General features: G+C 65.1%; 2 protein-coding genes across 2 annotated transcripts in view; both read right to left on the bottom strand.

The window, feature by feature from the left end:
• Positions 1-4,703, bottom strand: part of LOC128899106 (serine/threonine-protein phosphatase 6 regulatory ankyrin repeat subunit C-like) — a 4,928-nt gene extending 225 nt beyond the window's left edge. The window contains exons 1-5 of the mRNA XM_054177343.1: positions 4,629-4,703; positions 3,955-4,156; positions 2,952-3,039; positions 1,264-1,381; positions 225-458 (exon numbers count right to left, since the gene is read on the bottom strand). Of these exons, the coding sequence (XP_054033318.1) occupies positions 225-458; positions 1,264-1,381; positions 2,952-3,039; positions 3,955-4,156; positions 4,629-4,691 (705 nt within the window). The 5' untranslated portion in view covers positions 4,692-4,703. The remainder of the gene's footprint in view (positions 1-224; positions 459-1,263; positions 1,382-2,951; positions 3,040-3,954; positions 4,157-4,628) is intronic.
• A 9,346-nt stretch (positions 4,704-14,049) lies between these two features.
• LOC104298194 (serine/threonine-protein phosphatase 6 regulatory ankyrin repeat subunit C) lies at positions 14,050-26,900 on the bottom strand. The gene is made up of 10 exons (XM_054177484.1): positions 26,798-26,900; positions 23,449-23,532; positions 22,641-22,719; positions 21,497-21,567; positions 20,193-20,393; positions 18,844-18,931; positions 17,669-17,811; positions 15,296-15,508; positions 15,095-15,173; positions 14,050-14,168 (listed from the first exon to the last, which is right to left on the bottom strand). Exons 1-10 carry the CDS (start codon positions 26,822-26,824, stop codon positions 14,050-14,052), a joined length of 1,104 nt encoding a protein of 367 aa, XP_054033459.1. The 5' UTR covers positions 26,825-26,900.
• Between the last annotated feature and the right edge of the window lie 718 nt (positions 26,901-27,618).

The raw sequence follows: 27,618 nt of genomic DNA, 5'->3' as shown, positions 1-27,618 counted from the left end.
CTCCCTCCTCTACCCTTCCTCCTCCTCCTCCTCTACCCTTCCTCCCCCTCCTCTACCCTTCCTCCTCCTCTACCCTTCCTCCTCCTCCTCTACCCTTCCTCCTCCTCCTCTACCCTTCCTCCTCCTCCTCCTCTACCCTTCCTCCTCCTCCTCCTCTACCCTTCCTCCTCCTCCTCCTCTACCCTTCCTCCTCCTCCTCTACCCTTCCTCCTCCTCCTCCCCACCAGCAGCTCCTCACCACTGTAGGAAGCCCAGTGCATGGGTGAGAAGCCACTGTAGTCCACCACGGAGTCCAAGGGGTCAGTTGAGAGGGCAGCCTGCAGAAGGGTCCTCAGCACCTCCAGGTGGCCACAGGCTGAGGCGAAGTGGATCGGGGTCCTGCCTTTGAAGTCCCGGCAGAGGACAAAGGCATCGTGGTCCAGCAGAGCAGCCAAGCAGTCCTCACAGCCTGTCACAGCCTGGGGGAGGGCCAAAAGAGGCAAGGGTCAACCACCTCAGGAGCTCAAGGACCCAACTTCCACCTCCTGCAGGTTGGGAGAGACCTCAGAGGTCTGAGCCGGGTGCAGGTTTGGCTGCTCCGTGGGAAAGGGGAAGGGGAAGAGAGGTCCTTGGTGGGGGAGGGCTGGGGGGAGAGGGCAAGAGGCTGACCAGGGAGGGTGGAGATGGTCAAGGGCAGGCTGGATGAGGCCTTGAGCAACCTAGGCTAGTGGAGGATCCTCAACCTTCCCCCAGGTGATCCTCAACCTTCCCCAGGTGATCCTCAACCTTCCCCCAGCTGATCCCCAACCTTCCCCTAAATGATCCCCAACCTTCCCCCAGCTGATCCTCATCCTCCCCACAAGTGATCCTCAACCTTCCCCTAAATGATCCCCAACCTTCCCCCAGCTGATCCTCATCCTCCCCACAGGTGATCCCCAACCTTCCCCCAGGTGATCCTCAACCTCCCCCAGCTGATCCTCAACCTTCCCCCAGGTGATCCCCAACCTTCCCCCAGCTGATCCTCAACCTTCCCCCAGCTGATCCCCAACCTTCCCCCAGCTGATCCTCAACCTCCCCCCAGCTGATCCTCAACCTTCCCCCAGCTGATCCTCAGCCTCCCCCCAGCTGATCCTCAGCCTTCCATTTGATGCTCTTCAAGGTCCCTTCCAACCCAGCCCATCCCCTGAGCCTCCTCCTCCTTCCCTGGGGTCTTCTGCCCCCTCCAGCCTGCTGCCCCAGCCCAGGGGGGTGGGGAGCAGCTGCAGGCCCCCTGGGCTCACTCACCCCTCGGTGCAGGGCTGTCCTCCCCCTCTTGTCGGCCGCGTCGGCCGTGGAGCCCTTCTCCAGCAGGAGGTGGACACAGTCGACGTGGCCATTCATGATGGCCAGCATCAGGGGGGTCCTGTGGGGAGGGGTGGGAGCTGAAGAGCTCCAAGTGGCCCAGGCACAGCAGATCTTCAGCACTGAGGACCAACCAGCCCCATGGGGAGCAGCCAACCACACCAGAACGCCAACCCCAGGAGAGACATCCAAGCCCATGAGGGAGCATCCAACCCATGAGGGACATCCAAGCCCATGAGGGAGCATCCAACCCATGAGGCACATCCAAGGCCATGAGGACCATCCCAGGCCATGAGGAACATCCACCCCATGAGGACCATCCCACCCCATGAGGACCATCCAAGGCCACGAGGACCATCCATCCCATGAGGCACATCCAAGCCATGAGGAACATCCATCCCATGAGGACCACACCAGCCCATGAGGAACATCCAATCCATGAGGACCATCTCACCCCATGAGGACCATCCATCCCATGAGGCACATCCCAGGCCATGAGGACCATCCAAGGCCATGAGGACCCTCCCACCCCATGAGGAACACCCAACCCATGAGGACCATCCCATCCCATCCCACCCCATGAGGACCATCTAAGGCCATGAGGCACATCCAAGGCCATGAAGACCATCCATCCCATGAGGACCATCTCACCCCATGAGGACCATCCCACCCCATGAGGAACATCCCATCCCATGAGGACCATCCAAGGCCATGAGGACCCTCCCACCCCATGAGGAACACCCAACCCATGAGGACCATCTAAGGCCATGAGGCACATCCAAGGCCATGAAGACCATCCATCCCATGAGGCCCATCCAAGGCCATGAAGACCATCCATCCCATGAGGACCATCTCACCCCATAAGGAACATCCCACCCCATGAGGAACATCCCATCCCATGAGGACCAACCAAGGCCATGAGGACCACCCCACCCCATGAGGCACATCCCAGGCCATGAGGACCATCCCATGAGGCCCATCCAAGGCCATGGGGACCATCCACCCATGAGGACCTTCCCACCCCATGAGGACCACCCCACGAGGAACATCCATACATCCAAGGCCATGAGGACCATCCCATCCCACCCCACCCCATGAGGCCCATCCAAGGCCATGAGGCCCATCCCACCCCATGAGGTCCATCCAAGGCCATGAGGCCCATCCAACCCATGAGGCCCATCCAAGGCCATGAGGACCATCTACCCATGAAGACCTTCCCACCCCATGAGGACCATCCCATGAGGAACATCCAACCCATGAGGACCATCCAAGGCCACGAGGCACATCCCAGCCTATGAGGACCCTCCCCCACCATGAGGACCATCCCACCCCACCCCATGAGGACCCTCCCAGGCCATGAGGACCATCCCATCCCACCCCATAAGGACCCTCCCAGGCCATGAGGACCATCCCACCCCAGCCCATGAGGACCCTCCCAGGCCATGAGGACCCTCCCAGGCCATGAGGACCATCCCATCCCACCCCATGAGGACCCTCCCAGGCCATGAGGACCCTCCCAGGCCATGAGGACCCTCCCATCCCACCCCATGAGGACCCTCCCAGGCCATGAGGACCCTCCCAGGCCAGCCCATGAGGACCCTCCCCCCCGTGAGGGCCCCCGCGGCGCTCACTGGCCGTGGACGTCCATCACGTCGGTGATGTCTGCTCGCTCGCCGCTGTCGATCAGGAGGTGCAGGGAGTCTGTGTTGCCATTGGCAGCTGGGCACAGGGCAGGAGGGAAGGAGAAGTCACCAGCCAGGCCAAGGCCTTCTGGCCACCCCTCCTTGGAGTAAAGGTGGTCCTCACTCCTTTGCTTCTGGGCCCACCAAGGCCCCCAAAGGTCGTCCAGGGCTGGCTGAGGAGGCAGCAGCTCTGCTCCCGGCTCTGCTCTGCTCCCAGCCCTGCTCTGCTCCCAGCCCTGCTCCCAGCTCTGCTCCCAGCTCTGCTCCCAGCCCTGCTCCCAGCCCTGCTCCCAGCCCTGCTCTGCTCCCAGCCCTGCTCCCAGCCCTGCTCCCAGCCCTGCTCCCGGCCCTGCTCTGCTCCCAGCCTTGCTCCCAGCCCTGCTCCCAGCTCTGCTCCCAGCTCTGCTCCCAGCCCTGCTCTGCTCCCAGCCCTGCTCCCAGCCCTGCTCCCAGCTCTGCTCTCCCTGCTCCCAGCCCTGCTCCCAGCCCTGCGCTCCCTGCTCCCAGCTCTGCTCTCCCTGCTCCCAGCCCTGCTCCCAGCCCTGCTCCCAGCTCTGCTCTGCTCCCAGCCCTGCTCCCAGCCCTGCTCTGCTCCCAGCCCTGCTCCCAGCCCTGCTCCCAGCCCTGCTCCCAGCCCTGCTCCCAGCTCTGCTCTGCTCCCAGCCCTGCTCCCAGCCCTGCTCTGCTCCCAGCCCTGCTCCCTGCTCTGTTCCCAGCCCTGCTCTGCTCCCAGCCCTGCTCCCAGCCCTGCTCCCAGCCCTGCTCCCAGCTCTGCTCTGCTCCCAGCCCTGCTCCCAGCTCTCCCAGATGACCCCAAGGGTGGCTGCACCCAGAGGACCCCCAAGGGGGGCTGCACCCAGAGGACCTCCAAGCTCCCTTCCCCCCGTCCCCATTGCACAGACCCCATCTCTCTGTGCCTCCCCCAGCCCAGCCCCCTCTGAGCCTTCCTCACCTGCAGCATGGAGAGGAGTCCACTTCCTCTTCCTCTCCTTGACCAGGGCAGAGGCTCCGTGGCTGGTGAGGACCTCCACGCACTCGGTGGAGCCTCTCTCGGTGGCCAGGTACAGAGCTGTCCTCCCCTTGTGGTCCCTCACATCCAGGTTCACCAGGGTTTCAGCAAGGGTCTTCAGGGCTTCACAGTGACCATTATAGGCCTGAGGGGGAGGGAGAAGGAGGGGGAGGGAGAAGGAGGGGGAGGGAGAAGGAGGGGGAGGGAGAAGGAGGGGGAGGGAGAAGGAGGGGGAGGGAGAAGGAGGGGGAGGGAGAAGGAGGAGGAGGGAGAAGGAGGGGGAGGGAGAAGGAGGGGGAGGGAGAAGGAGGGGGAGGGAGAAGGAGGGGGAGGGAGAAGGAGGGGGAGGGAGAAGGAGGGGGAGGGAGAAGGAGGGGGAGGGAGAAGGAGGGGGAGGGAGAAGGAGGGGGAGGGAGAAGGAGGGGGAGGGAGAAGGAGGGGGAGGGAGAAGGAGGGGGAGGGAGAAGGAGGGGGAGGGAGAAGGAGGGGGAGGGAGAAGGAGGGGGAGGGAGAAGGAGAAAGGGGAGAAGGGGGAGGAGAAGGAGAATGAAGCAGGTGTGGAGCTGCAGGGAGCCAAGAAGCCAGCACCAGCCCTGGGGCTGGCCCAGGCCACTCACAGCTAAGTGCAAAGGGCTGACTGGAATGGTGCTCTCCACATCCTCCAGGCAGTTAAAGGACATCTCCAGGAGCTGCAAGAGCAAGGACACAGAAAGCATCACCCTGAGAGACCTCCAGAGCCCCCCAGGCAGGAGGGACATGGAATGGGCTGGGCTGGAAGGGCCCTGAGAGGTCAGCAGAGACATCCCCCAGCAGGGGCAGGCTGCACAGAGCCTGATCTGATCACAGCACCCAGGGGAGGGCTGGGGAGCACCCAGGGGCAGGGCTGGGGAGCACCCAGGGGCAGGGCTGGGGAGCACCCAGGGGCAGGGCTGGGGAGCACCCAGGGGCAGGGCTGGGGAGCACCCAGGGGCAGGGCTGGGGAGCACCCAGGGGCAGGGCTGGGGAGCACCCAGGGGCAGGCTGAGGATGACCTCGTTCCAAGCCCCCTCCATGGGCTGCAGAGCAGACTCCCAGGCAGGGGGCCTGGAACTAGATGACCTCCCAGGGGGAGTGGGGAAGGCAGCCCCAGGAGCTCCCAAGGGTGGCTGGAGCCAGCTGAGCTGCCAGGGGGTGGGGAGGGCAGCCCCAGGGGCTCCCAAGGGTGGCTGGAGCCAGCTGAGCTGCCAGGGGGGGTGGGGAAGGCAGCCCCAGGGGCTCCCAAGGGTGGCTGGAGCCAGCTGAGCTGCCAGGGGGGGTGAGGAGGGCAGCCCCAGGGGCTCCCAAGGGTGGCTGGAGCCAGCTGAGCTGCCAGCGGGGGTGAGGAGGGCAGCCCCAGGAGCTGCCAAGGGTGGCTGGAGCCAGCTGAGCTGCCAGGGGGGGTGAGGAGGGCAGCCCCAGGGGCTCCCAGGGTGGCTGGAGCCAGCTGAGCTGCCAGGGGGTCCCAGCTCTCACCAGCTCCAGGTTCTGCCTGTTGCCGTAGGCAGCTGCGTAGTGCACAGCAGTGTAGCCCTGCTTGTCCCGCAGGGAAGGGTCAGCACCATTGTCCAGCAGGAACTCCAAGCAGCTGCCAGGAGAGAGAGAGAGCAGGGATCAGGAGAGGGGCAGAAAGGGGACACCTCCCCACCACCCCCCCTCCCCTTCCCCAGATGGATCTTGGGCCATGCAGAGCCCTGCTGAGCACTGAGGAGCAGGAGGTGAAGGGCAGGGAGCAGCTCAGAGCTCTGCTGCAGGCAGCAGGAGGAGGCCTGGAGGATGCAGGGGGGAGAGGGAGGAAGGGATGGGGGGGCTGGGGGGGAAGGGGGAAGGGGGGCTGGGAATGGGGGAGAAGGGATAGGGAGGCTGGGGATGGAGGGGAAGGGGGAAGGAGAATGGGGAAGGGGGGAAAGGGGGAAGGGGAATGGGGAAGAGGGGAAGGGGTAGGGGGATGGAGGGGAAGGAGGAGTGGGGCTGGGGATGGAGGGGAAGGGGCAGGGGGATGGGGATGGAGGGGAAGGGGCAGGGGGATGGAGGAGAAGGAGGAGTGGGGCTGGGGATGGAGGGGAAGGGGCAGGGGGCTGGGGATGGAGGGGAAGGGGCAGAGGGGCTGGGGATGGAAGGATAGGGGTAGGGGGCTGGGATGGAGGGGAAGGGGTAGGGGGGTTGGGGATGGAGGGGAAGGAGAATGGGGAAGGAGGGAAAGGGGGAAGGGGAATGGGGAAGGGGGCAAAGGAGTAGAGGGGGCTGGGGATGGAGGGGAAGGAGGAGTGGGGCTGGGGATGGAGGGGAAGGGGGAGGGGGCTGGGGAGGGGGGCAAGGGGGTGGGGGCTGGGGAGGGGGGCAAGGGGGTGGGGGCTGGGGGCCACTCACAAGAAAGCCTCCTTCAGCCTCGACTCTTTCAGAGGTTCCTCATCACCCTCGTGGCTGTTTCCTGAAGGAGGCTCAGCTCTGCAGGGCAAAACTTGGGCACATGGCTGAGTGCCCCCCACCACCACAGTGCCCCCCTCCCCCCAGAGCCCTGCTGGGAGCCAGCCAGGGGGCAGCCAAGCATCACTGCCCAGCTGAGTGCCACCTCTCAACCTTGTGCCACCACCTCCAAGCCTGGCACCTCTGAAGTGAGCCAAACCTGCCCAGTTTGCTGTGTGCCCCCTGCCCACCAAGCCCTGCTGGGTGCCAGCCAGGGCTCAACTGAGTGCCACCTCTCCAACCTGTGCCACCACCCCACTGTGTGCCACCACCTCCAGCCAGGGCTCAGCCAAGCATCACTGCCCAGCTGGGTGCCATCACCCCACCGTGTGCCACCCACCTCCAAGCCTGGCACCTCTGAAGTGAGCCAAACCTGCTCAGTTTGCTGTGTGCCACCCTGCCCACCAAGCCCTGCTGGGTGCCAGCCAGGGGGCAGCCAAGCATCACTGCCCAGCTGGCTGCCACCTCTCAACCTGCTCAGTTTGCTGTGTGCCCCCTGCCCACCAAGCCCTGCTGGGTGCCAGCCAGGCCTCAGCCAAGCATCGCTGCCCAGCTTGGTGCCACCTCCCCGCCCTGTGCCACCCCCCCCAGGCCTGGCAGCCAGGAGCTGGTGCCCCCAAGCCCCCTGCTGACCTCCTGTAGGTGTCTGAAGCAGCAGCATAGTGCAGGGGGGTGCAGCCTTTGCAGTCAGCCTCGTTGATGCTGGCTCCTGCTGTCACCAGGGTCACTGTGCACTGGTAGCTGCCGTTGGCAGCTGCGTAGTGCAGAGGAGTCCTGCAAGGTGGAGGGGCAGGAGGGGACCTGGAGCAGCCAGCAGGGACCAAACCACCCAGCAGCAAGGCAGCAAACTGGCCCCCCAAAACCCTGAAGCTGAGGGGAGAGGCAGAGCTGAGCTGCTCCAGGGGGAAGGAAGCAGCAGCAGACACCACACAGGTCCCTAGGAGCTGGGCAGGGATTGTCCCCAGGGGATGGGCACTGGGGAGGGCACAGCTGGAGTCCTGGCTGCCCCCTGCCAGAAGGACACTGAGGAGCTGCAGCTGGGCCAGAGGAGGGCCTGCAAGCCAGGGAAGGGTTTGGGGTTGAGGCTGGAGGAGAGGAGGCTGAGGGGAGACCTCCTGGCTCCCTGCAAGTGCCTGAGAGGAGCCTGGAGCCAGGGGGGGGGTTGGGCTCTTGGGCCAAGGGCCAGGAGCAGAGGAGATGGCCTCAGAGGGCCCCAGGGGAGGCTCAGGTTGGGCATGAGGAGAAACTTCTTCACTCAAAGGGTTCTGTAAGCCTGGCCCAGGCTGCCCAGGGAGGAGTCTCCATCCCTGGAGGTCAACCTGTGGCCCTGGCTGGCACTTGGGGCCATGGCACTTGGGGCCACACTGGGGCTGGGTTGGGTTGAGGTTGGACTCCACCCTCTTGGGAGGCCTTTTCCAACCCAATCCATACCCTGAGTGTCCCACCCCAGGGGCAGGCTCTGTGCCCCCCAGGGCTGCAGGAAGCCCTCTCAAGCTGCTGGCAGGTCCCACCTCAGCCTTACCTCCCAAACTTGTCTCTCCTCCTCAAGTCAGCACCACTGCTCAACAGCAAATTAAGACATTCAACGTTCCTGGGGAGGGAGAAAAGAGGAGTCAGGAGCAGCTCAGGAGGGCCCCAGAGCCAACCAAAGCCCTCCCAGGCACAGCCAGGGCAGGGACAGCTCCCTGCCCCCATGCCCCTGCTGCTTCCCACCCTGCAGGCCCCAAGGTGAGGAGGCTCCAGAGGAGATCAGAGAGCTGCAAATGTTCAGCCTGAAGGCTCCAGAGAGACCTTCAGAGGAGGCTGCCTGGAGCTGGCTCCAGCAGAGCTGGGGAGGGACTCTCTGCAAGGGCACTGAGTGGCAGGAGCAGCACCCAGAGGTCCAATCCTGCCCAACACACGGTGCTGGGCTGCTGGTGGCTGGGAGAAGAGGAAGGGAGGTGAGAGTTTGGTCCCTGCCCTGGGGCTGTTGAGTGTGGGGAAGGCTGAGGGAGGACCTGATCAAGGTCCCCCCCCCCCAACACTTGAGGGGTCAGGATGGAGGTGCCAGGCCCTGCTGAGTGGTGCCCAGTGATGGGACAGTGAGCAGAGGGCACAAAGGGGACCCCAGGAGGTTCCACCTCAGCATGAGGAGAAGCTGCTTGGGTGTGGAGGTGCTGGAGGCCTGGAGCAGAGCAGCCCCAGAGGGGATCTGAGCAGTGCTCAGCAGGAGCTAAAGGGTGGGAGGGGGGCAAGGGGCTGGGGCCAGACTCTGCTCAGTGGTGCCCAGGGCAAGGGGCACAAAGTGGCACCCAGGAGGTGCCACCTGAGCAGGAGGAGAAAATCCTTTGGTGTGAGGCTGCTGGAGGCCTGGAGCAGGCTGCCCAGAGAGGGCTGGGACCAGTTGTGGGCTCCCTCAGTTCAGGAGGGGCAGGGAAGTGCTGGAGAGACTCCAGAGGAGGCTGTGAGGATGCTGAAGGGGCCTGGAGCAGCTCTGTGAGGAGCAAAGGTTGAGAGCCTGGAGGAGAGCAGCCCCAGAGGGGATCTGAGCAGTGCTCAGCAAGGGCTAAAGGGTGGGGGGCAAGAGGCTGGGGCCAGACTCTGCTCAGTGGTGCCCAGGCCAAGGGGCAGGGGGCACAAACTGGCCCTCAGGAGGAGAAACCTCTTTGGTGTGAGGCTGCTGGAGGCCTAGAACTGCCCAGGAGAGGTTTGGAGCTCTTCTGACCCAACCTAGCTGAGTTCCCCTGTGCAGCCTGCCTGAGCTGAGCCCTGGGGCTTGGCTGGAGGGGCTTGGGCTGGCCTGGCCAATCACACCCTGGGCTGCAGCAGCAGAAGTGTGGCCAGCAGGGCCAGGGAGGGGATTCTGCCCCTCTGCTCCGCTCTGCTCACACCACCCCTGCAGCTCTGGGGCCAGCTCTGCAGCCTCTGCTCCAGGAAGGCTCTGGAGGGGCTGGAAGGTGTCCAGAGCAGGGCCAGCAGGAGGAGCAGAGGGTTGGAGCTGCTCTGCTGTGAGCACAGCCTGAGGGAGTTGGGGTTGTGCAGGCTGCAGAGGAGAAGGCTCCCAGGAGACCTTCTGGTGGCCTCCCAGGGGCTGCAGGGGGCTGCAGGAGAGCTGGGGAGGGACTTTGGAGGCTGTCAGGGAGGGAGAGGACTGGGGGGGATGGAGCAGAACTGGAAGTGGGGAGACTCAGATTGGCTGTGAGGAGGAAGTTGTTCCCCAGGAGGGTGGTGAGAGCCTGGCACAGGCTGCCCAGGGAGGTGGTGGAAGCCTCATCCCTGGAGGTGCTGAGGGCCAGGCTGGAGGTGGCTGTGAGCAACCTGCTGTGGTGTGAGGGCTCCCTGCCCGGGGCAGCGGGGTTGGAACTCGCTGAGCCTTGAGCTCCCTTCCAGCCCTGACAGCTCTGTGATGCTGTGATTCTGTGATGTCTGGAGGACCTTTCTGAGGTGGGAAGGGTGTGGGAAGGAGCTCACCCTCCAGAAGCAGCAGCATGGAGGCAGGTCCTGCCCAGGTTGTCAGGGGTGTTGATGTCGAAGCCGGCGGACAGGACGTGCTCGTTGCTCAGCGAGGACACGATGCTGTACAACTGACCTGCAGGAGAGAGGAGGGGGGACAAGGAGAAAGGGGGTCAAGGAGAGGGCCTCTTGGGCTTGTCCTCATCTCCAGCAGCCTTCTGGGTTTAAGACCTGGGATGGCTTAACTGCAGAGCAGGGAGTAGAGAAGCCCAGGAGGTGGAGGCCGGGCAAGGAGAAGCTTTGGGATCGCAGCCCAGAGAGCCAAGCAGAGCCTGGGCTGCAGCAGCAGAAGTGTGGCCAGCAGGGCCAGGGAGGGGATTCTGCCCCTCTGCTCCGCTCTGCTCACACCACCCCTGCAGCTCTGGGGCCAGCTCTGCAGCCTCTGCTCCAGGAAGGCTCTGGAGGGGCTGGAAGGTGTCCAGAGCAGGGCCAGCAGGAGGAGCAGAGGGCTGGAGCTGCTCTGCTGTGAGCACAGCCTGAGGGAGTTGGGGTTGTGCAGGCTGCAGAGGAGAAGGCTCCCAGGAGACCTTCTGGTGGCCTCCCAGGGGCTGCAGGGGGCTGCAGGAAAGCTGGGGAGGGACTTTGGAGGCTGTCTGGAATGGACAGGACTGAGGGGGATGGAGCAGAACTGGAAGTGGGGAGACTGAGATTGGCTGTGAGGAAGAAGTTGTTCCCCAGGAGGGTGGTGAGAGCCTGGCACAGGGAGGTGGTGGAAGCCTCCTCCTCATCCCTGGAGGTGTCCCAAGGCCAGGCTGGAGGTGGCTGTGAGCAATCTGCTGTGGTGTGAGGGCTCCCTGCCCATGGCAGGGGGTTGGAGCTGGCTGAGCCTTGAGCTCCCTTCCAGCCCTGAGCTCCATTCTGTGGTTTCCTTCCCCTCAGCCTGCACCTCTCTTCCCTCTCCAACCTGGGGCTGCAGAGTCAGCTGCTGCCTTTTCCTCCCTCTCTCTTTGCTCCCAGCCTCTTGTGGAGGAGGTCTGCAGCCTGGCTTGGCCCTGGGGGAGCCAATTCCTTCTGTGCAGCTTGGGGCTGGGCACAGGGTGGGGAGGGAGGGAGGTGCTGGTGGCACCAAGGCCTGAGGGGGACAGCTTTAGAATACACAGAATACATAGAATAAACCAGGTAGGAAGAGACCTTCAAGATCATTGTGTCCAACCCCTCAACCAATCCAACACCACCTAACCCATGGCACCCAGCACCCCAGCAAGTCTCCTCCTGAACACCTCCAGTGATGGGGACTCCACCACCTCCCCAGGCAGCACATCCCAAGGCCAATCTCTCTTTCTGTATAGAACTTCTTCCTCACATCCAGCCTGAACCTCCCCTGGTGCAGCCTGAGGCTGTGTCCTCTTGTTCTGGTGCTGGCTGCCTGGGAGAAGAGCCCAACCCCCACCTGGCTGCAACCTCCCTTCAGGGAGTTGCAGAGAGCAATGAGGTCTCCCCTGAGCCTCCTCTTCTCCAGGCTAAGCAACCCCAGCTCCCTCAGCCTCTCCTCACAGGGCTGTGCTCCAAACCCCTCACCAACTCTGTTGCTCTTCTCTGGACACCTTCCAGCAGCTCAACCTCCTTCCTAACCTGAGGGGCCCAGAGCTGGACACAGGACTCAAGGTGTGGCCTAACCAGTGCAGTGTCCAGGGGCACAATGAGCTCCCTGCTCCTGCTGGCCACACTGTTCCTGATGCAGGCCAGGATGCCATTGGGCCTCTTAGCTGCCTGGGCACACTGCAGGCTCATGTTCAGCCTACCATCAACCAGCACCCCCAGGTCCCTCTCTGCCTGGCTGCTCTCAGCCCCCAGCCTGTAGCTCTGCCTGGGGTTGCTGTGGCCAAAGTGCAGCCCCTGGCACTTGGCTGTGTTCAACCTCCTGCCCTTGGCCTCTGCCCATCTGCCCAGCCTGCCCAGGTCCCTCTGCAGAGCCTCTCTGCCCTCCAGCAGATCAACTCCTGCCCCCAGCTTGGTGTCAGCTGCACATTCACTGCTGATGGAGTCAATGCCCTCACCCAGATCATCAATGAAGATGTTAAAGAGCACAGGGCCCAGCACTGCTCCCTGGGGCACACCACTGGTGCCTGGCTGCCAGCTTTGGGCCCACGTTGGCTGGGTGAAGCTTTTGCTAAGCCCAAGCTGGGGAGACCTGGCCAGAGGCTACCCAGGATCTGAAGCCTTTTGGATGAGGGCTGGGAACTGCTCAGCTTGCAGGCACCAGAGGGACCTCAGGAGAAGCCTTCCAGGGCCTGAAAGCAGCTCTGGGAGAGCTGGAGAGGAACTTCCTGCCAGGCCATGGAGCAGCCAGGGCTCCATTCAGTTCCCCAATCCATCTCCAGTCCTGTGTGGAGCAACTTTTGTTCCCTCTCCTACACCTTTGGGGGGGTTGGAGGGGAGGGAGAAGCAGCTCCTTGCCCTCTGCAGCAGCAGCTGCAACTCACCTGAGGAAAGCAGCTTCCGACAACAGTCTGAGAACCCAAAGAGAACAGCCAAGTGCAGAGGGAACATGTCGTGGATCCCACGCCTGCCAGGGAGAGAGGAGGGCTCAGGAGGAGGCCCCAGGCCCCCCCCCAGGGCCACCAAGCAGCTCCTCCACCCCTCCAGCCCCAGCTCCTGGGGGGTGCCAGGGCTGCAGAGCCTCCCCCCACCCCCCCCGCCCCGAGCTGGCGCCGCCGGAGCGCTGCCTCCAGACCCTCCCCCCCCAGCCCCAGCTGGGGGGCACTGGGGAGGCTTTGGCCCCCTGCCTCCTCCTCCTCCTCCTCCAAAACAGCACCCAGAGGGCTTTGGGAGGATGGGGGAGCCCCAGAACATGGCACAGGGAAGGGGGGCTGAGGCTGGAAATGGGGGTGGGGTGGCTCGGGGCAGCTCTTGGTGGCCTCCATCACATCCTGGTGGCCTGGGGCACATCTTGGTGGCCACCATCACATCTTGGAGGCCTCCATCACACCTTGGAGGCCTGGGGCACATCTTGGTGGCCTCCATCACACCTTGGTGGCCTCCATCACACCTTGGTGGCCTCCATCACACCGTGGTGGCCTGGGGCACACCTTGGAGGCCTCCATCACACCTTGGTGGCCTCCATCACACCTTGGAGGCCTCCATCACACCGTGGTGGCCTGGGGCACACCTTGGAGGCCTCCATCACACCTTGGAGGCCTGGGGCACACCTTGGAGGCCTCCATCACACCTTGGAGGCCCCCACCACACCTTGGTGGTTGGTCAAGACCACCAAGGAGGCAGTGAGGCTGTGATGCTGGGAGGTCTGTGAGGCTGTGAGACTTGGGCTGTGAGGCTGTGATGCAGTCAGGCTGTGGGGCTGTGAGACTCTGAGGCTGTGAGGCTCTGATGCTGGGAGGCTGTCAGGCTGTGGGGCTGTGATGCAGTGATGCTGTGAGGCTGTGATGCTGGGAGGCTCTGAGGCTGGGAGGCTGTGAGGCTGGGAGGCTGTCAGGCTGTGGGGCTGTGATGCTGGGAGGTCTGTGAGGCTGTGAGACTTGGGCTGTGAGGCTGTGATGCAGTCAGGCTGTGGGGCTGTGAGACTCTGAGGCTCTGATGCTGTGATGCAGTGAGGCTGTGATGCTGGGAGGCTGTCAGGCTGTGGGGCTGTGATGCTGGGAGGCTGTGGGGCTGTCAGGCTGTGGGGCTCTGAGGCTCTGAGGCTGTGTGGCTGTGAGATTGATGCTGTGGGACTGTGAGACTATGAGGCTGTGAGACTGTGATGCTGTGAGACTGTAAGACTCTGAGGCTGTGAGGCTGTGATGCAGTGAGGCTGGGAGGCAGTGAGACTGTGAGGCTGTGAGGCTGGGGGACTCTGAGGCTGTGAGGCTGGGGGACTCTGAGGCTGTGAGGCTGGGGGACTCTGAGGCTGTGAGGCTGGGGGACTCTGAGGCTGTGAGGCTGGGGGACTCTGAGGCTGTGAGGCTCCAACCCCTCTCCCCCTCGGCCGGGCACGGCGCCGCGGGCAGCCCGCCGGCACGAGGTCAGGCTGGGTGAGCTCCAGGGGCCTTTCCCCGGCCCAGCAGGGCATGCAGGAGGAAGAGGAGGCTGAGGGCATGCAGGAGGAAGGGGAGGCTGAGGGCCTGCTCACCTTGCAGTGTCAGCACCGTTGGTCATCAGAGTGCTGATGAGCAGCTCGTGGCCGTAGCGGGCCGCCACGTGCAGCGGCGTGTTGCCGTACTTGTCGGCGCAGTCGATCTCGCTGCCTGCGGGAGGGACGCCCAAAGCCTCCTCTGGCAGAGCCCTTCCCACCCCCCCAGCCTCCTCCCCCACCCCCCACATCCCCACCTCAGCCACCCAGCCAAGCACTGGAGGCTCTTCAGCCCCGGGGCTGCAGGGGAAGGGCAAAGGGAGCCCTGGGAGGAGAGCCCTGCGGGGGACCTCTCCCCCGGCCCCGAGCCGAGGGCGCTGCAGGCCTGGGCCCTGCCATCCACCCCCCCCCCATGCCCCACCAGGAGATCTTTCCACCCCTGGAGGGCTCCAGCTGCAGCCTCAGGGGGGCTGCCAGGCCTGCAGCCCTCTCCTGAGATTGGCTTTCGGGTTGGATGGGGCCCCAGGAAGCTGCTTTGGTCCCAGCAGCTCTGACCTGGCAGGAACTCCAAGCTCCCTGCTCTGCACTTGGCTGCCCTCGAGGGGGAGGCACAGGGGCCCTGGTCCCACTCCCCTGAGCAGCAGGAGGCCACCAGCATGGGGGCACAGCTCCCTGGGCACCATGGGGGCACAGCTCCCTGAGCACCATGAGGCCATCAGCATGGGGGCACAGCTCCCTGAGCACCATGGGGCCACAGCTCCCTGAGCACCATGGGGCCACAGCTCCCTGAGCACCATGGGGCCACCAGCCACCCCCTAAGCACCATGGGGCCACCAAACACAGCCCCTTTGAGCACCATGGGGCCACCAGCCACCCCCTAAGCAGCGCAGGACCACCAGTCACAGGCCCCTCTGAGCACAGAGTGGATCTGCCTGGCCGTGGGGGCCCTCTGGAACCCTCTGAGCAAGCAACCCCTGGGGTTCCAGGGCAGAAGAAGGCTGAGTGGATCTGCCTGACTGTGGTAGCCCTCTGAAACCCTCTGAGCAAGCAACCCCTGGGGGCCCAGGGCAGGCTGGAAGGGCAGGGCAAGGCCTCCCTCACCGTTCTGGATGAGGATCTGCGACCTCGTGAACCGTCCGTGGATGGCAGCCATGTGCAGGGGACTCTTCCCTTCCTTACTCTGCAGGGGAGGAAGGGAGGGGAAGGGAACAAGGAGAAACCACCTGGAGGTCAGAAGGGCCTTTGCCCCAGGAGGAGCTGCCCTTTGCTGCCCTCCTCCCCCAGGGGCAGAGGCAGGCAGACCTGGAAGTTGACGTCGGCGCCGTTGTTGACCAGGAGCTCCAGGCACAGAGCTCCGTTGGTGGAGACAGCAGCAAAGTGCAGGGGGGTGAAGCCCTTCTCGTTGGGCTGGTTGACATTGGCTCCATAGTTGACCAGCTCGTTGGCCACTGCATCCTGCCCCATGTAGCAGGCAATGTGAAGGGCTGTGTTCCCAAAGAGGTTGGGCTCATCAATCTGAGGGGGAGAGAGGAGAGAAGGAGAAGAGAGGGAAGGAGAAGAGAGGGAAGGAGAAGAGAGGGAAGGAGAAGAGAGGGAAGGAGAAGAGAGGGAAGGAGAAGAGAGGGAAGGAGAAGAGAGGGAAGGAGAAGAGAGGGAAGGAGAAGAGAGGGAAGGAGAAGAGAGGGAAGGAGAAGAGAGGGAAGGAGAAGAGAGGGAAGGAGAAGAGAGGGAAGGAGAAGAGAGGGAAGGAGAAGAGAGGAAGGAGAAGAGAGGGAAGGAGAAGAGAGGGAAGGAGAAGAGAGGGAAGGAGAAGAGAGGGAAGGAGAAGAGAGGGAAGGAGAAGAGAGGGAAGGAGAAGAGAGGGAAGGAGAAGAGAGGGAAGGAGAAGAGAGGGAAGGAGAAGAGAGGGAAGGAGAAGAGAGGGAAGGAGAAGAGAGGGAAGGAGAAGAGAGGGAAGGAGAAGAGAGGGAAGGAGAAGAGAGGGAAGGAGAAGAGAGGGAAGGAGAAGAGAGGGAAGGAGAAGAGAGGGAAGGAGAAGAGAGGGAAGGAGAAGAGAGGGAAGGAGAAGAGAGGGAAGGAGAAGAGAGGGAAGGAGAAGAGAGGGAAGGAGAAGAGAGGGAAGGAGAAGAGAGGGAAGGAGAAGAGAGGGAAGGAGAAGAGAGGGAAGGAGAAGAGAGGGAAGGAGAAGAGAGGGAAGGAGAAGAGAGGGAAGGAGAAGAGAGGGAAGGAGAAGAGAGGGAAGGAGAAGAGAGGGAAGGAGAAGAGAGGGAAGGAGAAGAGAGGGAAGGAGAAGAGAGGGAAGGAGAAGAGAGGGAAGGAGAAGAGAGGGAAGGAGAAGAGAGGGAAGGAGAAGAGAGGGAAGGAGAAGAGAGGGAAGGAGAAGAGAGGGAAGGAGAAGAGAGGGAAGGAGAAGAGAGGGAAGGAGAAGAGAGGGAAGGAGAAGAGAGGGAAGGAGAAGAGAGGGAAGGAGAAGAGAGGGAAGGAGAAGAGAGGGAAGGAGAAGAGAGGGAAGGAGAAGAGAGGGAGAAGAGAGGGAGAAGAGAGGGAGAAGAGAGGGAGAAGAGAAGAGGAGAATTAACCAGGTTGGAAAAGACCTTTGAGGTCACCAAGTCCAACCTCTCACCCAGCACCATCCAATCAACTCAACCATGGCACCAAGTGCCTCATCCAGGCTCTTCCTAAACACCTCCAGGGATGGGGACTCCACCACCCCCCTGGGCAGCACATCCCAAGGCCAATCTCTGTCTGGGAAGAATTTCTTCCTAACACCCAGCCTGAACCTCCCCTGGCACAGCTTGAGGCTGTGTCCTCTTGTTCTGCTGCTGGGTGCCTGGGAGAAGAGCCCAACCCCCACCTGGCTGCAACCTCCCTGCAGGGAGCTGGAGAGAGCAATGAGGTCTCCCCTGAGCCTCCTCTTCTGCAGGCTAAGCAACCCCAGCTCCCTCAGCCTCTCCTCACAGGGCTGTGCCCCAGACCCCTCCCCAGCCCTGTGCCCCAGACCCCTCCCCAGCTTTGTTGCCCTTCTCTGGACCCCTTCCAGCAGCTCAACCTCCTTCCTACCCTGAGGAGCCCAGAGCTGGACACAGGACTCCAGCTGTGGCCTCAGCAGTGCTGAGCACAGGGCAGGATCAGCTCCCTGCTCCTGCTGCCCACACTGCTCCTGACCCAGCCCAGGCTGCCCTTGGCCTTCTTGCCCCCCTGGGCACACTGCAGGCTCAGCTCAAGCTCCACCAGCACCATGGAACTGTGGGACTGGGGAGGTTGGAGGAGCCCTTGGAGGTCAATCAAGCCCTGGAGCTCCCAAGCTGCTAAGACACCACCAAGCTGTGGCCCTCAGCACCATGCCCCCCAGGGGCTGGTGACTTCAGCACCTCCCTGCCTGGCCTGAGAAGCCTCTCAGTGAAGGAACTGATCCTCAGGGCCAAGCTGCAGCTCCCCTGCTCCAACCTGAGGCTGCCTCCTCTCAGCCTTGGGTTGGAAGGGGACCCTCAGAGGCCACGGTGCCCAAGCCCCAACTCGCTGTGCCTGAAAAGAGCCCAAGCCCCACTGAGCTCCAACCTCTTTTGAGACCTTGGCTGGTTCTCAGCCTCCCACCTTGGTCCTACCTCCTCCTGGTGCTGCCCCCAGCCTGGCTGCAGCCCAGGGCCACCCTGCTGAGAGCTGTGGAGCTCCTACCTCGACTCCCAGCCTCAGCAGGTGCCGCACGACCTCGATCTGGCCGCTGGCCGCCGCCGTGTGCAGCAGGGTGTAGCCCTTCTTGTCCTTGCACATCACATCAGCTCCACGGGCCACCAGCAGCTTCAGGACTTCCAAATGGCCTGGGCAAGGAGGCAGCAGTGAGACCACCCCCAGAAGCAGAGAGCTGGGGAGGCTCCCTGCCCTGGAAGGCGGATCCGGAGCAGGGAGAGCGGAGGAAGAGTCAGATCGATGGCGTGGGGTGGGGTGGGGTGGAAGGGACCTTCAAGATCATCTAGTTCCAAGATCAGCCCTCCCCTAGATGATCTTCAAGCCTCCCCTAGCTTCTCCTCAACCCTCTCCTAAATGATCCTCAACACTTCCTCTCCTAGCTGCTCCTCAACCCTCCCCTAGCTGATCTTTAACCCTTCCTCCCCTAGCTGCTCCTCAGCCCTTCCCGAGCTGCTCCTCAACCCCTCCTCCCCTAGATGATCCTCAACCCTCTCCTAAATGATCCTCAACCCTCCCCTAGCTGCTCCTCAACCCTTCCTTCCCTAGCTGCTCCTCAGCTCTCCCCTAGCTGCTCCTCAACCCTCCCCTAGCTGCTCCTCAACCCTCCCCTAGCTGCTCCTCAACCCCTCCTCCCCTAGATGATCCTCAACCCTCCCCTAGCTGCTCCTCAACCCTCCCCTAGCTGCTCCTCAACCCTCCCCTAGCTGCTCCTCAACCCTCCCCTAGCTGCTCCTCAACCCCTCCTCCCCTAGATGCTCCTCAACCCCTCCTCCCCTAGATGATCCTCAACCCTCTCCTAAATGATCCTCAACCCTCCCCTAGCTGCTCCTCAGCTCTCCCCTAGCTGCTCCTCAACCCTCTCCTAAATGCTCTTCAACCCTCCCCTAGCTGCTCCTCAACCCTTCCTCCCCTAGCTGCTCCTCAATCCTCCCCTAAATGATCTTCAACCTTCCCCTAGCTGCTCCTCAACCCTCCCCTAAATGATCTTCAACCTTCCCCTAGCTGCTCCACCCTCCCTCACCTTGCTCAGGCCCTCACCCAACCTCCCTTCCAAACACCCCCAGGGATGAAGCTGCACCCTCAGCCTCTCTGCCCAACCTCTTCCAAGTGCTCCCTCCCCCCACCCCCCCCAGCAGATTCCCCCAGGAGCAGCCAAACCTTACCCAGGAAAGCTGCCCAGTGGCTGGGCTGTCTGTCCTTCTTGTCACAAGTGCTGAGGCTGGCCCCTTTGTTCACCAGCAGGTTGACCATCTAGAGCAGGAGGAGAGCACCCAAGGTGAACAAGGCCCAGCCAAGGAGCTTGGGCACACCAGCAGCAGGGTGCAGGCAGCACCAGAGGGACAGGAGGGCACCCAGAGGGACCTTGGAGAGGTGGTGCCCAGCTGAACCTGCTGAGGTTCAGCCACAACAAGGGCAGGGGCCTGGAACAATCCTCACTGTCAGTGCAGGCTGGGGGAGGAGGGGACAGAAAGCAGCCCTGAGGAGAAGGACTTTGGGCTGCTGAAGCTGGCCAGGAGCAGGCAGGGTGAGCCTGCAGCACAGAAGGCAAATCAGAGCCTGGGCTGCATCCAGAGATGCACTGAGAGCAGAGCCAGAGAGGAGATTCTGCCAAAAGACCTCCCTGGGAGCCCTGCAGCCAGGCCTGGAGCCCTGCAGCCAGGCCTGGAGCCCTGCAGCCAGGCCTGGAGCTCTGCAGCCAGGCCTGGAGCCCTGCAGCCAGGTCTGGAGCCCTGCAGCCAGGCCTGGAGCTCTGCAGCCAGGTCTGGAGCCCTGCAGCCAGGCCTGGAGCTCTGCAGCCAGGCCTGGAGCCCTGCAGCCAGGCCTGGAGCCCTGCAGCCAGGCCTGGAGCCCTGCAGCCAGGCCTGGAGCCCTGCAGCCAGGCCTGGAGCCCTGCAGCCAGGTCTGGAGCTCTGCAGCCAGGCCTGGAGCTCTGCAGCCAGGCCTGGAGCCCTGCAGCCAGGCCTGGAGCTCTGCAGCCAGGCCTGGACCTGTCCCTGCTGCCTGCTGGGGGGGTTCAGACTGGATGCTCTTTGGAGACCCCTTCCAGCCTGGGCCTGGCCCTGCTGCCTGCTGGGGGGGTCACACAGGATGCTCTTTGGAGACCCCCTCCAGCCTGGCCCTGGCCCTGCTGCCTGCCTGGGTCAGACTGGATGCTCTTTGGAGACTCCTTCCAGCCTGGCCCTGCTTCCTGCTGGGGGGGGTCACACAGGATGCTCTTTGGAGACCCCCTCCAGCCTGGGCCTGATGCAGCTGGGGGATGTCCCTGCTGCCTGCTGGGGGAGGGGGGGTCACACAGGATGCTCTTTGGAGACCCCCTCCAGCCTGGGCCTGATCCAGCCTGGGCCTCGCCCTGCTGCCTGCTGGGTGGGGTGGGTCACACTGGATACTCTTTGGAGATCCCCTTCCAGCCTGGACCACTCAAAGCAAACCAGACCAAGGCTGAAGGGCCCAGGCAGTGGCCTGCACCCCCCCACATCCCCCCACCCCCCCCCATACCCCCCCTGCCCCCTACCTCGAGGTGGCCGCTGTGCACGGCGTGGTGCAGCGCCGTGCGCCCGGTGCGGTCGGCCACGTTGAGGCTGCTGAGCAGGGGCACGATGGCCTCCACGCACTTGGTGGCCCTGTTGGCGGCAGCCACGTGCAGGGGGGTCTGCCAGAACTTGTCCCTGGCGTTGACATCGGCTGAGTGCTTCAGGAGGAGGTGAAGAGCCTTCTGGGGAGGGGGGCAGAGCAGAGCACAGCTCAGACGCAGCCCTGCCGGAGCCCAGCGAAGGCCTCGGGGTGGTGGAGGAGCCCCCAGGGAGGTGGAGGAGCCCCCAGGGAGGTGGAGGAGCCCCCAGGGAGGGGCAGAAGGACAAATTCACTCCACCTCCTGCTGCCAGAAGGAGCAGAGCTCAAACCCAACCTGATGGAGCCTGGAGAAGCCCCCAGGCAGGAGGAGAAGCCCCCAGGCAGGAGGAGAAGCCCCCAGGCAGGAGGAGAAGCCCCCAGGCAGGAGGAGAAGCCCCCAGGCAAGAGGAGAAGCCCCCAGGCAAGAGGAGAAGCCCCCAGGCAAGAGGAGAAGCCCCCAGGCAGGAGAAGAAGCCCCCAGGCAGGAGGAGAAGCCCCCAGGCAGGAGGAGAAGCCCCCAGGCAGGAGGAGAAGCCCCCAGGCAGGAGGAGAAGCCCCCAGGCAGGAGGAGAAGCCCCCAGGCAGGGGCAGAAGGACAAACTCACTCCATCTCCTGCTGCCAGAAGGAGCAGAGCTCAAACCCAACCTGATGGAGCCTGAGAAGCTCTCAGGCAGGCAGGGAAGCTCCCAGGCAGGCAGGGAAGCTCCCAGGCAGGCAGGGAAGCTCCCAGGCAGGCAGGGAAGCTCCCAGGCAGGGGCAGAAGGACAAATTCACTCCACCTCCTGCTGCCAGAAGGAGCAGAGCTCAAACCCAACCTGATGGAGCCTGAGAAGCTCTCAGGCAGGCAGGGAAGCTCCCAGGCAGGCAGGGAAGCTCCCAGGCAGGCAGGGAAGCTCCCAGGCAGGGGCAGAAGGACAAATTCACTCCACCTCCTGCTGCCAGAAGGAGCAGAGCTCAAACCCAACCTGATGGAGCCTGGAGAAGCTCCCAGGCAGGGGCAGAAGCCCCCAGGCAGGGGCAGGGAAGCTCCCAGCTGGGCAGAGAAGCTCTCAGGCAGGGGCAGGGAAGCTCCCAGCTGGGCAGAGAAGCTCTCAGGCAGGGGCAGGAGCCCCCAGGCAGGGGCAGGAGCCCCCAGGCAGGGGCAGGAGGCCAGCAGCAGCCCAGCAGGGGCAGAGGGGGCAGGGGGGCCCCGGGCAGGAGCTGACCTCGTTGCGCGAGGCGGCGGCGCGGTGCAGCGGCGTCAGCCAGACGCTGTCCTTGGCGTTCACGTTGGCACCTGGGGGGGGCAAGGCACAGGGACAGCAAGGTCACCCTCTGCTGCCTGCCCCACAGCCCCTCTGCCACCCCCCAGCCACCCCCCAGCCAGCAGAGGCCATGGGGTGGAGCTGGGGGGGGGTGGGAAAGGACTGCAGGGAGCTGTAGGGGTGGGAGAGGGCTGCAGGGAGCTGTAAGGGTGGGAGAGGACTGCAGGGAGCTGTAGGGGTGGGAGAGGGCTGCAGGGAGCTGTAGGGGTGGGAGAGGGCTGCAGGGAGCTGTAGGGGTGGGAGAGGGCTGCAGGGAGCTGTAAGGGTGGGAGAGGACTGCAGGGAGCTGTAGGGGTGGGAGAGGGCTGCAGGGAGCTGTAGGGGTGGGAGAGGGCTGCAGGGAGCTGGGGGGGTGGGAGAGGGCTGCAGGGAGCTGGGGGGGTGGGAGAGGGCTGCAGGGAGCTGTAGGGGTGGGAGAGGACTGCAGGGAGCTGGGGGGGTGGGAGAGGACTGCAGGGAGCTGGGGGGGTGGGAGAGGACTGCAGGGAGCTGTAAGGGTGGGAGAGGGCTGCAGGGAGCTGTAGGGGTGGGAGAGGGCTGCAGGGAGCTGGGGGGGGGTGGGAGAGGGCTGCAGGGAGCTGGGGCGGGTGGGAGAGGGCTGCAGGGAGCTGGGGGGGTGGGAGAGGACTGCAGGGAGCTGGGGGGGTGGGAGAGGACTGCAGGGAGCTGGGGGGGTGGGAGAGGGCTGCAGGGAGCTGTAGGGGTGGGAGAGGACTTTGTGTGGAGCTGTGGGAGGGTGGGAGAGGACTTTGCAGGCAGCTTTGGGTGAGGACCAGGCTCTGAAGAGCCAGAGGGAGGAAGCTGGATCCTTCTGGAGACCCATGGGACTCCATCTGCTGGAGGGCAGAGGCCACCAGGGGCCTCCAGGACCCCCAGCCCAAGGCTCTTTCAGCTCCCAAGAGCTCCTGCGGCTGAAGCATTAAGGCTCCGCTGCCTTCCCTCCCCCCTTGGCTGCTCTGAGGCTGAACCCAAACCTTCTTCCCTCCCCACCTGGGGAGGTGTGAGGAGGTGAGGGAGATGCCTTCAGGGCTCAAGAGGTCCTTACCTGACAGGATGAGGAGCTCAAGGATTGCAACATCTCCTACGTAGGCAGCAGCGTGCAGCGGCGTCCGGCGCTCTTGGTCCTGAGCGAGGCCGGGGGTGGGGAGACACACAGCACCTCAAGGACCCCCTCCAGCTCCAGCTTGCCCCCCACCCCCCCTTGACAACCTCCCACCAGTGCCTGCAGCCTCTTGGGATGTCTTGGGGGGGGATGGGGAAGGGGAAGAACTGCTTCAATCCAGCAGCCTGCAGCAGGAGCAGGCCCCGAGGTGGCAGCGGTGGAGGTGGCCACAAGGCCAGGTTGGGAGCAGGCCCTTTAGGGAGCCAAGGAATGGGTTGGAAAGGACCTTGAAGATCACTCAGAGACCTTGAAGATCACCCAGAGACCTTGAAGATCACTCAGAGACCTTGAAGATCATCCAAGGACCTTGAAGATCACCCAGTTCTAACCCCCCTGCCCTGGGCCCAGGGGGGTTAGAACTGGGTGATCTTCATGGGTGAGGGGAGGCTGGAACTGGATGACCTTCAAGGGTGGGGGAGGTAGGACCAGGATGATCTTCAAGGTCCCTCCCAACCCATCCCTTTGAGCCCTGGGAGCAGCCCAAAGCAGCTGGGAAAGGTCCAGCCCTTCCCTCAGCAGGGTCTGCTCCCCACCCAAGGCCACCCCCAGGCTCCTCACCGCCGGCTCGAGGCCAGGGAGAAGCCAACCCCCTAGGACCCCCAGAAGGAGGGGAGGGAGGGGGTCTCCAAGGGGTGGTCCAACTCCTTCCAGCCTCATCTGCCCTGGGTGCAGGGAAGGGGGCAGCACTCACCAGGACATTGATGTTCTCCTTCTGGCTCAGCAGGGACCTCACCTCCTCGATGTCACGGTTGAAGATGGCTTGGACCAGAGGAGGCTGCGGCAAGAGGCCAAGGTCAGAAGGGGGGCAGGGGGTGGGAGGTCAGCAGCAAGCCCCCCCCACACACACACTGGGCACCTCCCAGGGCTTCACACCAGCCTGGTTCAGGCAGGGCCTGGCCCCAGCCCACCAGCAGCTTCCTCATCTCCAGGGCTTGGGTCTTCAGCAGGGGAGCAGGGCTGAACTTCTCGGCTGGTCCCCAACCCCCCCTTGAAGATCAGCCAGTTCCAGCCCCCCTGCCATGGCAGTGCCACAGTGCCACAGAGTCACCAAGGTTGGAAGAGACCTCAAGGATCACCAAGTCCAACCTCTCACCACAGCCCTCATGCCCAGACCATGGCACCAAGTGCCACATCCAGGCCCCTCCTGAGCACCTCCAGGGCTGGGGACTCCAGCACCCCCCTGGGCAGCACAGCCCCAGGGCCAGCAACTCTCTCTGGGAAGAGCTTTCTGCTCACCTCCAGCCTGAACCTCCCCTGGCACAGCTTGAGGCTGTGGCCTCTTGTTCTGGTGCTGGGTGCCTGGGAGAAGAGCCCAACCCCCACCTGGCTACAACCTCCCTGCAGGGAGCTGGAGAGAGCAATGAGGTCTCCCCTGAGCCTCCTCTTCTCCAGGCTAAGCAACCCCAGCTCCCTCAGCCTCTCCTCACAGGGCTGTGCCCCAGCCCCCTCCCCAGCCCTGTGCCCCAGACCCCTCCCCAGCCCTGTGCCCCAGACCCCTCCCCAGCTTTGTTGCCCTTCTCTGGACCCCTTCCAGCAGCTCAACCTCTTTCCTACCCTGAGGAGCCCAGAGCTGGACACAGGACTCCAGCTGTGGCCTCAGCAGTGCTGAGCACAGGGCAGGATCAGCTCCCTGCTCCTGCTGCCCACACTGCTCCTGACCCAGCCCAGGCTGCCCTTGGCCCTCCTGGCCACCTGGGCACACTGCTGGCTCCTGTTCAGGCAGCTGTCAATCAGCACCCCCAGCTCCCTCTCTGCCTGGCTGCTCTCAGCCCCTCTGCCCCCAGCCTGCAGCACTGCCTGGGGTTGCTGTGGCCAAAGTGCAGCCCCTGGCCCTGGGCCCTGCTCAGTGCCACCCTATTGGGCTCTGCCCAGCCTGGCAAAGGTCTCTCTGCAGAGCTCTGCTACCCTCCACCAGCTCCACTCCTGCCCCCAGCTTGGTGCCCTCTGCAGATGTGCTGCTGCCTGACTCCATCCCCTCCTCCAGACCATCAATGAAGATGTTCAAGAGGCTGGGGCCCAGCACTGCTCCCTGGGGCACACCACTGGTGCCTGGCCCCCAGCTGGCTGTGGCTCCATTCACCACCAAGCTTCCACCAGCCCAGGTCCCACAGGGCCTCAGCCAAGCTGCCTCTGAGCCACCTCCAGGGAGGCTTCATCCACAGCCTCCCTGGGCAGCCTCTTCCCAGTGCCTCCATCATGCCCTGGAAAGCTCCCAGGGCTTCAGCCACAGCCAGAGAAACTCCCTGGCCCCTGCAGCAGGCTGGTGGCTGCTGGGGCCAGGGAGACCTTTGGGTTCCCCAGGAGACATCCAGGTGCCCAGCCCAGCCTGGCAAAGCCCAGCCTGGCAAAGCCCAGCCTGGCAAAGCCCAGCCTGGAGCTCCTGCTGCTCACAGGCCCTGGTAGAACCCAAAGGATGAGCTCTCCTCCTCACCCAGGTTGGTCCCAGGGGCTGCAGAATGAGACTTGTGCCACCCAACCCTTCAGCAGACCCTGGGCCTCACACCTCCACTGCTGCCATCCTGCACCCAGCCTGTCTCCAACCCTCCCCTCCTGTGCCCACCCTGTCCCAGGCCTTCCCCTCCTGCGCCCACCCTGTCCCCAGCCCTCCCCTCCTGCCCCCCCCAGGGGTGGCACTGGGGTGGGGGCTGCCTCAAAACCTGCCCCACAGACACTCTGCCCCCCCAGGGGTGTCCCCAAACCCCCACGGGGTCACCCCACAACCACGGAGTCTCCACTGGGGACCTCCTGCACCCCAGAGGCACAGCCGAAGGTGATGGGGACCCCCCCCCCAACAACGACGACGGGGGGGGGGGGGGGATCCCCCAAACCCTGATCGGGGCACCTGCGAGACCACAACTGTCCCCAACCCCCCCGCGGGGGACACCTTGCACCCCAGGGGCGTCCCCAAACCTCCTGCAGCACCAGCAGGGTCCCCAACCCCCGACGGGGACCCCCCCTGCCCCCCAGAGGCGTCCCCAACCCCCGACGGGGATCCCCCGCACACCATCGGCGCCCCCAAACCGCGGGGGGGGCCACATCCTGCTCCCCGGGATCGTCCCCAAGGCCAGCACCCCGCACCCCCAGAGCCCCGGCGAGGACACTCCGGGGGCGGCACCGAGAGGCGCAGCGGCCCCGGGGGTCCGGTCCCGGGGGTCTCCCCCCCGCGGCGGCGGCGCAGAGGGGTCCCCGGCTCGGGGATTCCCCCTGGGGGCTGCGCTGCCCGCGGCCCCGCGGCTGTCCGCTGGGGTCCTGCCCGCGGCGGCGCCGGGCTCCGGGCGGTGCTGGGCTCCGGGCCCCGCCGGGGTCCTGCTCTGCTCCCCGCTGGGCTCCGAGCCCCGCTGGGGTCCTGCTCTGCTCCCCCCTGGGCTCCGGGCCCCGCCGGGGTCCTGCTCTGCTCCCCCCTGGGCTCCGGGCCCCGCTGGGGTCCTGCTCTGCTCCCCGCTGGGCTCCGAGCCCCGCTGCGGTCCTGCTCTGCTTCCCCCCTGGGCTCCGGGCCCCGCCGGGGTCCTGCTCTGCTCCCCCTGGGCTCCGGGCCCCGCTGGGGTCCTGCTCTGCTCCCCGCTGGGCTCCAGGCCCCGCCGGGGTCCTGCTCTGCTCCCCCCTGGGCTCCAGGCCCCGCCGGGGTCCTGCTCTGCTCCCCGCTGGGCTCCAGGCCCCGCTGGGGTCCTGCTCTGCTCCCCTCTGGGCTTCGGGCCCCGCCGGGGTCCTGCTCTGCTCCCCCCTGGGCTCCGGGCCCCGCCGGGCTCCGGGCGGCGCTGGGCTCCGGGCCCCGCTGGGCCCCGCGGCCGCGGCGCTGCTGCGCGGCGGGCCCGGGGCTGCGGCAGAGCCTGGCGGCACCCAGCCGCGGCGAGGAGCGGCCCGGGGCGGGGAGGAGGGGGGGGGCCCGAGCCAACGGCGGCCCCGGGGCCCCGCGGCCTGGGGCGGCGGCCAGGCCCGGCCGGGCCCGCAGGCGGCGGCGCGGCCTAGGCCGCGCGTCCCCGGGCTGGCGTAAGCGCGCGGCCGGGCGAGGGGCGGCGGGGAGGGCGCGTCCCGGGCGGTACCTGGTCCGTGATGCTGAGAATCCCCATCTCGGGGCCGCCCTCAGCGCCCAGCTCCCGGCATGGGGCTCCAGGCCGCGGCGGCTCCGCTCGGGCGGCTGGCGGGGCGGGGAGCTGCTGGCGCCGCCCACAGCCCGGGGAGCGCCGCCGCCGCCGCCGCCGGGACGCAGCGCCGCCGCCGCCGGGACCGCCCCCGCCCGCCGCGGCGAGGAGGCTGCGGGGCCTGCGTCCCCTCCGAGCTCAGGCTCCGCGAGGTCCCCTCGGGGCCCCCGCGCCCGAGGCATTCCCCCGGGGGGCTCCCCCCCGAGCAGCCCCAACCCAGCCTGGGCCACCGTGGCCGCCTCAGAGGGACCCTGAGATGTGGCCCCGCGGGTGCTGGGGCCGGTCCCGGCGCATCGCACCCCGCGGAACAGCCTCCCGCCTCCGGGGCTGGCAGGGCAGGATGGGTACCGGGACAGGAGCTCTGCCCCCTCACTGCCCGCAGCCCCACTCGCCCTTCCCCGGGCTGCGCTTTCCCCTCTTCCCAGCCTCTTGGCAGGACCGCGCTGCCACTTCCCCCCCTCCCCAGTTGCTCCTGGGCCCCCTCAGATTCCCCCCCCCAGGATCCAAGGGACCTGCTGGGGCTCCTGCTGCCCGCGGGGGCTGCTCTCCTGGTTTATTGCCACCTCCCGGAGCAGGGGCAGGGACGGACAGGGCTCTGGCTGCCGCCGGTCCCTCGCCCCGCAGACACGCGTGGGCTGCCGGGGCCGGGTGGCAGCCGAGCCGCGGGCAGGGCAGGTGGCGCTGGGCACGGTGCTGCCCAGGCTATTTTTATCGGCTCTCTG

This window comes from Dryobates pubescens, chromosome 40 (genome assembly GCF_014839835.1).
Source record: "Dryobates pubescens isolate bDryPub1 chromosome 40, bDryPub1.pri, whole genome shotgun sequence".
NCBI classification, from domain to species: Eukaryota; Metazoa; Chordata; class Aves; order Piciformes; family Picidae; genus Dryobates; species Dryobates pubescens.
Note: the sequence above shows the minus strand (reverse complement) of the source record. Positions and strands in the feature narration are given on the sequence as shown.

Bases quoted from the DNA above. Each gene is read 5' to 3' on its own strand.
- LOC104298194 (XM_054177484.1), bottom strand. From the start codon at position 26,824: ATGGGGATTCTCAGCATCACGGACCAG. The intron at 22,720-23,448 runs GTGAGTGCTGCC...GGCCTCGCTCAG, and splicing joins AGGAGAACATCAATGTCCTG to GACCAAGAGCGCCGGACGCC. The intron at 18,932-20,192 runs GTAGGGGGCAGG...CTCCTGCTCTAG, and splicing joins TGCACAGCGGCCACCTCGAG to ATGGTCAACCTGCTGGTGAA.